Source organism: Columba livia, chromosome 15 (assembly GCF_036013475.1).
Source record: "Columba livia isolate bColLiv1 breed racing homer chromosome 15, bColLiv1.pat.W.v2, whole genome shotgun sequence".
NCBI lineage: Eukaryota > Metazoa > Chordata > Aves > Columbiformes > Columbidae > Columba > Columba livia.
The window spans coordinates 7516348-7525467 of NC_088616.1; the positions used below are offsets into that span (position 1 = coordinate 7516348).

Consider the following 9120-nt stretch of genomic DNA (forward strand, 5'->3'; position numbering starts at 1 on the left):
GAATGGCTGTCTCTCCTTACACAGCCACGATGGATGGAGTGAGCTCGTGATTCGGGATCAAGAGAGAGAGATAGCTTACACACCAATTGTAGATGGTAGAAAACAATTTGAATTTACTAACTTTAGTAATATTCCAGGACAATATACAGCAACTTGAAATCCAATAAAACTGCACTTTGTTTTAAAGTGGTGAATGTTAATTCTTATATATCTTGCCTGCCAGAAGGAAAAGTGAAGTACATATTGTGAAATAACTGCAAAAAGAGTTTTAAACAACCCATTCAAATCATGCATCCTCCTCGTGACAGAAGATGAATATAAATTATGTGTCTTTGACTTTGTTTTGTCTTTTCCATCAATCTTTTTCCTCTAAAAGCCACAGTGTCAAGGCTCTTATTTAAAGAAGTTCTCTTGCATTTAAATAGTCCCCACCTACCTCTGAAGCTTTAGTGATGTAAATGGAAAGAAGGAAGAAGAGAGCTCAGACTTGTTATTTGTAGGGTACCTGTCTACGCTGCAGCACCTACACTTTGGGTAGCTGAAGAGAAAAACATCAATTAAGGACTCTGCAGATGACAATCACCGAATGCAGCCAAAGACATGGCATCCCTCCAATATTACGGGACCTCGGATTTCAGCACTCATCTTTCTCGTGTTCCAGAATAAAGCCCCACTCCTGCCACGCTCACTTCAACTCTTGGAGGATGTAAACATCCTAAGGTCTATTGAAACTGTTACTTCACAGTGCTCACGAAGGCTTAAACAGGCAGAGCTGCAACACTTTACAAGCACACTGTCAGTACTGCCTTGATTTCTTTTTTAGTTAGTGTCAGGACGCAAAATAAATTGAAACTGGAGCTCACACTGTTAAATAAAGTATATGGTTAGAATCACCCTCCATCCCATACAAAGTGGAGAATCTTACAAAGACAGTAACTATGCTTATAAATTATTTTTCACTGTGTGCAATCAAATTAGCCCTGAAGTATGTTATCAAAACTCAAAGCCTCAAAACCCAACGTCCAAGTTTCCCTTAAACAAAAAATACAGCTTAAGTGTGACTGTTTTTAATTGAGATATTTTCCTACTTAACCTTACACAAACAAAACCAAGAGCAACGTGACAAATCTTCCTCAAAATCTGGAGAAATTGTGACCTTCCTGCAGATGTCATAAAACCGACCTGGCAGTAAAGCTGGTCAGTGCTAACGCACAAATCCATAGGTTTTCTTTCAGAAAAAGTCATGTCATTGCATCATGTAAAATATTTGGAAAGCTCAGTAATCACTGGTTTTTCATACGAAGTTATTTCTTTTGTTCATAACTATGAAACACATCTTCACCGCGTTGAGCCACTATATTCACCTCCTTTTCTGCTGGTAAAACTACAGATCACATCAAAATGTTAAATCAATGTAGATTGTACTTCTTCCTAGCAATGTACCTTCACGCAACTTACCTCTAATTATAAGTCTTTATCTGTCACTGAATACTTTTCATTTTTTAAAAGCAGGAGTTAAGTCAACCTGTGTACAGTATTTTATTTTCAGTCTCACACTTGAAAATAAGATCATGAACCACTACCTCAATAACACCAGCTCATAGGTCAGGTTAGGTAAAATTGATGAACGGGTGATTCATTAAAAGGTTCTTTCTCAGGACTCTGAATTTTGCTTTGTGGGAAAAGGGAAATGTGTATATATGCTTATGTCACTACCACTTAGAAAACAATAAAATTTGTTCTATCAGCTGTTGCCTGACCATCAGATTAATTCTAGAGTACCTGAAATTCAGAATTACAATGTCTGTTACAAACAAGTTCAATAAATATAAAAAGCCAGTATCTAAAGATGTACGTTTATGGAACACGATGAAACTAGAGGTTGAACGGGAAGACCTGCACAGCAGCTGGCAACAGACAAGATCAGCACCCTGACCTCCTGCTCTCATCCCAAAAACACTCGCTAGTCAGAGAGTAAAGCTGCTCTTTGCCAAGCCACAGAGCAAAGCTGAATCTGCACAGAGCTCTCTGCAGAGCTGTCCTGCTGGCACAAGCACAAATCTTCTCCACTTACGCTACACCCAGCAAGCCGGGCTCAAAAAGCTAAGGAAAACGTTCATCTTATCTTTCATCTACCTGGGAACTTCCAGAAGCACAGGACAGCTCCAGGTCCTCTGCGCACAGGGCTGGTAAAAGACAGAGAGATGGGACAGGCAGTAAGGGTATCATCACGGTCTTCCTCTGACCACCCACAAAGGGAAGAAAAATTCAGCAACTTATTTCTTCATAACCTTATCTTGGGCTTCTGTCTTTCAGGAACACCCACACTGTGTTCCTTGGAACCCAAACCCAAGGAAGCAGCAGAGTATCAAGTCACCAGGCAGAGCTGCATCCCACGGTCTGCCAAGGGAAAAGCATCCCGTGGGTCACAGGTTGCCACTGTGTAAAGCGCATGGCTATTTATGGAGAAATAATAACCTTAAATTACATTAAAAGGTTTCAATACGAAGTAAAATTGTGATTTTTATAACAGATTTGCTTCATTAAAAAATGTTTAAAAGTAAAGCAGATCTTAAAAGAACCATGGAGAACAGGGAAAGACTATACAGTAAGCTACAGAACTTGTCAGGAATGGCCACCAGCTGCCACAGGTGAACTGGTGGATTTTCAGGCAACCAGCACTGAGAGAGCTGACCCTCCCCTGGAGCCATCACCGACACGGTTGGGTTGGCCAGGTGACAGACTGCACCAGATCCACTTACATTTTCTCCATGATGCAGCAAATGGCAAAAGTCAGAGAGAAAAACATGTCTGTATCTTCAAGGGCTTCTAACTAAAGTTCAGCAATAAAGCCATTCCTTGAGGCGAACTGAACAAGGAGGTGTCTTGCTGCAGTAAGTTTGGGAATCCTTTAATAACACTGACTCTAATAAGAGTATCAGCATATATACAGATGCCCGAAATGAAATCATGGTTCTGCTGTACTATGCTCTATAAACAGAGAGAAAGCATTCTTGCCCCCACATGCTTATGTATTTTGAGCACTCAAAAAAATAGAAAAAAAAAATAAATGCTGGTGACCCTGGTATTTCTGGAAGAGTTGTGCTGGCTGGCTGGCAAATAGCAATACTGTGACCTCCTAAGTAACAAGAAAGAGAAATGCAAACAATCAAGAAGAACAGGGCAAAACAAAAATATTTCCATAAGCAGAACTTTTTATATCCTGAGAAGAGATCTCTGACTCCACCAAGTCCAGAAGGGACACATTAATGTGTATTATGTGACTCAGTATCTCATAGTCTACAACAAATGTATTTGTTGGGAAGCTTGGCATGAAAACAGAAAAAGTAAATTGTCTGAAGTCCTATGGCATCTTTTTTATGGCAGATACAATTGAACTGTTGTCTAGGGTTTATATATGGACCTCAAAATATCAGCACAGCATTGCTCTCCTGCACTCCCCTCACACCCAAGGGGATCTGGTGCTGTGAAAATAGATGGCCTAAGCAATCTAAAAACAAATAGGCAGAAACAGGGAAAAACACTGCAAGGCCATCAGTGGCTCACCCTCTGCTGGTTTGTTTCAAACACCATCTACTTAATTCAGAAGTCAGAAACACAAGGGAACATAGCAGCACCCCACTTCTTGCAATAAGGAGTCACGGAAACAAAGGTAGAAGAATAGATATTTCCATCCTAAAAAAATTAAATGAACCACAAAACAGCACAGGAGAGAAAAATCTAGTTTTGCGTCATCTATTCCAAAAACCAAGGAACAGCACTAGCATAACAGGGGGTGCACATACATTAGTATTTCAAATGGAACGGGGAACGCCGTTTTGAAACAGCTGACCCAATTCACTCCTACATATCCTGCTTTGGTGCACACTGTAGAGTTGCACCTGGATTCCTTCGGGTGAACCGAACCGAGAGGCTCGCTCCAGGAGCACGCCGATGTGCTCCAACCACAGAGGTACTTTTGTTCAATGACCCAGTCCAGAACTAGCCTTAGGTAGAAGTCCTGAAATGTGCATAATGTGGGCACTGAGTTCTTGGCACCTCCCATTTTGCTCTATGAAGAGTTTACCTGATCATGTCGACTTAGTCTCAGAAAGATGGCTGAGGCTACTGCAGCAGCTCAGACCATTAAGAGATAATAAACTAGACATACAACATAAAAAAAAGGATATCATTAAGATACCAAAGGTTGAAAAGAAGATGAGAAGTGAAGTACTAGTAGGGAAACAAAGCTTCTGTCTATTATCTCCACAGCACTTTCATACTTGAAAAGAGTATGATGTATGACATAATTAAACAACCACAAACTTCCTCCTCTCTATCACTACTATCAATGAATTCTCAGGGAAAATAATAAAACAAAGCTTCCTAAAACAGCACCTCCATTCACAAAACTGAGCAGGTGTTTGGCAGAGGACAATTAATTAAGAGGTGAAATCTCAGTTTCCTCTATTAAATCTCAGAGCTGCTCCTTAACAAAACCCTCCCCTGCAGCAGGTTCCAGCCGCCTGCCTCTGGCACTGCTGTTAGATTGCTTTTATCATTGCTTTTTTTTTTCCCTTGACGCTATTTACCTACCAGCCAAGTAATCTGACTGCAGAACAAAGTACTGAGGAAACAGGAAAAAATGGGCAACTCCATAGCACCCACCATGTGTACTGAGGGTCTGGGCACTGGAGGGAAAGGGACTACAAGTGCCACTGACCTGCGGATCCAGACGGTCATAGCATCTGCGCAGTTTAGAAATACACACAGACTCCAATGTCTATGACTACATAAGACATTGATAAGAAATGGAAGCTAATTACAGTTACAAAACAAAATACAGAAGGAAAAAGGAAAAAAAACCCAACCCATGTTCCTCGTTAAAGCAATTCTTACCACATGCTCCACAATTGCTTTCACAGTTAGATTTCAAGGTAACAAAAGACGGCTAAAATGTCAGTCTACAAAGCATACTTCATCTTATCTAGATTGCATATCAGTTTGTTCACCCGCAGTGCCCTGGCTAAAGCTGGACCTGTGGAAGTCACTCAAATCTGCAAAATCCAAACCACTGTACTGATGAGACACAGCAGCCTATGTATGCCTGCTCGCAATAAATGTAACCAAGGACAGAAGTCTGAGAAAGGCCATGAGAAATACACGACTGGCATGGAGTATAATTGCTCTACACAGTGCTCTTGCAACCTCCAAGAAAATATAAACAAATAAATAAAAATATTTAAGAGCAGCACCCTCAGTCTCCACAAATAGGTTCACATCACTTTGTGATTAGTGATATCAAGTACAGTTATAAATTTAGCAAAAATACTTAATTTCATTTGTTGCCACAACTCAGTCTTCACACTGCATCTGGCTGTAAAAGTAGATGGTAGAGGGTAATTAGGAACTTAAATATCATGTGGTTGTTTCTCTACAGCCTATTCACTGTATTTTCACTAGAACAGCAAGATTCAGCTTAGAGCAACTGAGAAATTATGTCTGATGCTTTTTTCTTGAAAGCACGCTTCTACCAAAATACACCAGTGTCAACAGTTTTCAAGGAAATTAACTGAATCTGTATTTTTAGAAACTAAACAGAAAGCTGAAGCCCAGGGACACACATCTGCTTTAGTTCTAAGGCTTCCAGCCACCAATGTCACTGTCGATATTTTTTTCTCCCCGTAAGCCTCTCATTTCAGCCCTGTTGCCATACGCATGTGGACAGCCAGCTCACCAAAAATAAGTATTTGTGTCACATCAAAATAAGCACCTGCCACAGGCGAGTGGCCTGCCATTACCACTTCCACCGCTGTTTTGCAATACTCTCTCCCCGTCCTTACTCACTGACACTTCCACAGCCATCCTGGCCTCCTTTTGTATTTGTCACAACAAATATCTCCTTCCTCCATCACAGCACTGTCCTGTGACTCCTTCAGTTCCTTCCACTTCGTCTGCAACATTTTCTTTACAAAAATGAATACACTTATAAAAAGAATGAATAGGTTGACATAGCATAAAAGGGCTTGCAACATATTCCACTCCCATTTTGATTCGTCTGCTCCCCACCTTGGGCTACAAGCGCTGCAGACAACCCAATATCTCTGCCAAAGGCACAGCACTGGAGACACAGCTTTTGCTAAAGAGACAATTAAACCCTCAGCACGTACAATCCTCCTGCACGCGCTCCTGAGCGCTGCTAGAAAGCAGTCAAGGGTTTCATTTCAAAATGAATACCATGTAGAAGAATGAAAATCGAATCCTCAGCCAAGCCATAAGGGGAACTGAAAGATCCCTCATTTTCTTTTCCGAATGGCAAATTTACAGTTTCATCCCCAAATCCTTAGAGCTGCAGAAATGAGCCTCTGCCAGCTCACTCAACCACCTGAGTAACTTTTTCCAGCCTAACTTCAAACTGCAGCAACTTGCTATATCTAACTGCCAAATCTACAGTGCTCATTTCTTTCTGTGAATCCAGCTGTCATTTTTCCTAAGTGTCTTCACAGTCCCAACTCTACCAATGCCAAAAAAAACTTTTCACAGATATACATAATTTTGCAAAACACATATGCTCTATGTATGGCAGATGAAGTCAATTAACAAGTTTACTTACTGAATTAAAGGATGACACACAACAGTAAAACAAAAACCTCTTGGAGACAGCAAACACATTAACCTTCTCCTCCCTACAATGTGATACTCTCACAAGGAGCACTGAGGAGTTTCGAAGTACATTTTGAGTACCCCAGAAGATCTTTCATGCTTATCTCCATGGCATCATTTATTCCATAATTCCCATGGTTTGTGATCACCAGCATGCAGACTTCAATGTAAAATGTGTTCAACTTGCAAGTCAGCAAGCAGAAAACAGGCACTAGGGAAAACATATTCCCACAAAAGGGAAAAAAAAAAAAAACGAGTGAGCACAAAATAAAGGCACATACCTTTTAACTGGTCGGCTACCACACTCTGACCAACTCGCTCAATCACCTTTCCATCCTCCATTTCGTAACGATCATCCAAATATTTTGCAGTAGCTTCCGAAATATGGACTTTTCCAGCCACACCAAGCTGCTCCATCAGATTGGCCAAATTGACATCATTGGACCACACATCAAACTTGAATCTCCTCATTCCCAAAATGCCACACAGGACTGTTCCGGTGTGAACACCGACTCTCATGTTCACCATTTCTTTTTTCTCTTGGCAAAACTGCTCGATGGCTTTAATCATACCCAAGCCCATCTCGATGCAGCAGTAAGCGTGATCTGCCCGGGGCTCTGGGCAGCCCGCTACGCAGTAGTAACAGTCTCCCAAAGTGCTTATCTTCTCGCATTTAGTGTCCTCACACAGACGGTCGAAACGTCCAAACAGGTCATTCAGGAGTCCCACCAGAGCGTGGGCCGACTTATTGGCACTCATTTTTGTGAAGCCAACAATATCCGCAAACAAAATGCTCACTTGCTCTATCTGCTGCATTTTAAAAGGACGGAATATTATGGGGGTTTTCTGTATGGAGGGCTTCTTCTTCCTGTTTTTGGGGCTTGAGGTGGAATGACGTTTGATGGAGTTTTCACTTTCATCATCCCCCTGCTTCATTAAGTCATCAGCTATTATTCTTGGCATAACAGAATGAATCATCCTCTCTTTCAGGGCTTTTTCCACTTCCAAGTCTTTTCCATGCATGATGGATTGCCCCACTTTCAGGAATGTGCTTCTCGATCTGACTTCAGACATGATAAATAAATGAATACCAATGGCGTGGATGCAGATGTGCAGAAAGGCTTTACTCAACAGCTCCCAGTAAACTGCACCAGCTCCGACAAGTGTAAAACAGTTCTCGTCACGGAAGTGATAACCGAAGGTCTCAAAGAGGACCGAGTATGACAGTCCCAGAAACAAGCTTAAATACAAGGGTAAGTGCATCACTGTGTAAAGCAACAAGAGCACTTCAATACACATAGAAAAACTGCCTACTTGAGAAAGACAAGTGTCTGTGGGATCTGTCGGGGAAGTCTGATTGGACATGTCACCACTTCCTGAGACAGGTTTCAGAGCCTGGAACTGCGGAGCGAGAGTCAAAGCAAAAACCAGGAGGGTGAGTACCAGTGAAGTCCACACATAATGGCGAGCGTAAGTCTTAGTGAAAGTGAACACAAAAAAGGCTACACATACCAAGAGAAAGCACAGAGCCGGCACCATGAAAACAATCCGTTTCTCTCTCATGTGTATGCCAAAGTAGATGCCCCAGAGAAGGCAGGCCACGCCGATGTAGAACAGCGCATAGCGAAACCTGCGCTGCGTCTGCGGGAAGCATCTCTCCATGCAAGCCTCCTCCAGGTTGTTGGAGTCGAACTTGGGATTCCACCACTTGGACGAGGCCCTCTCGAAGAGCTGCGGCAGCTTCTTCTGCCGGCGGAGGCCGGGGCCGCTGCCGCCAGCTCCGCCGGCTCGGCGGGTGCCCCCCGACTCCCCCGAGCTGCAGCTGGAGGAGATGCTGTACTTGCAGTGCTTGGCAGAGGAGCAGCCCTGGTGCTGCTTGGGGTTGATTTTCACGGTCACGCTGTTGCTGTCCCCGCTGGAGTCGCAGCTCACCTCGGTGCTGTGGTGATGCAGCAGCTGCTGGTGCGGTGGGGAAGCCATGTTGTCAATTCCTCCCGAAGAGCCCGCTCAGGAGTTGGGTCTCTCAGGCTGCGAAAGCCACCGGGCTCCTCGGAGAATCGCCTCTAGTCTCCTCCCGCCGCCACCGCCGCCTGCGCGGAGGGGCGGCCGGGCAGCGCCGCGGCGCTCCGCCGCTCGCCGGGCTCGGCACACGGGGCGCTGGGGCGCGGGCAGCCCCACATATTCCCCCCGCCTCGCACGCCTCCGCCGGCCGGGCAGGGCCGGGGCTGCCGCCCGCTGCTGGCCCCGCTCCCGCAGCCCTGCCGAGGCGCGGGGCGGGCGGCCGCTCGCTCAGTCCCGCGCGGGGTACGCCGGGCCCCCGCCGGGAGGGGACCGCTCTTCCATGTCGGCTGCAGCTGGCCCGCGGCTTCCTCCCCTCACGGCCGCCGCCAACGGGCCGGCCCGCACCGCCCCTCTCGCCCGCCCAACCGGGACGGCACCGGCGGCCGCCCCCTAACG

General features: G+C 44.5%; 1 protein-coding gene across 2 annotated transcripts in view; it reads right to left on the reverse strand.

The window, feature by feature from the left end:
* The window catches only part of ADCY9 (adenylate cyclase 9), a 90933-nt gene extending 82183 nt beyond the window's left edge, over positions 1-8750 (reverse strand). For both annotated transcript variants that reach the window (XM_065030843.1, XM_005505623.3), the window contains exon 1: positions 6945-8750. In XM_065030843.1, the coding sequence (XP_064886915.1) occupies positions 6945-8643 (1699 nt within the window). In that variant the 5' untranslated portion in view covers positions 8644-8750. The remainder of the gene's footprint in view (positions 1-6944) is intronic.
* Between the last annotated feature and the right edge of the window lie 370 nt (positions 8751-9120).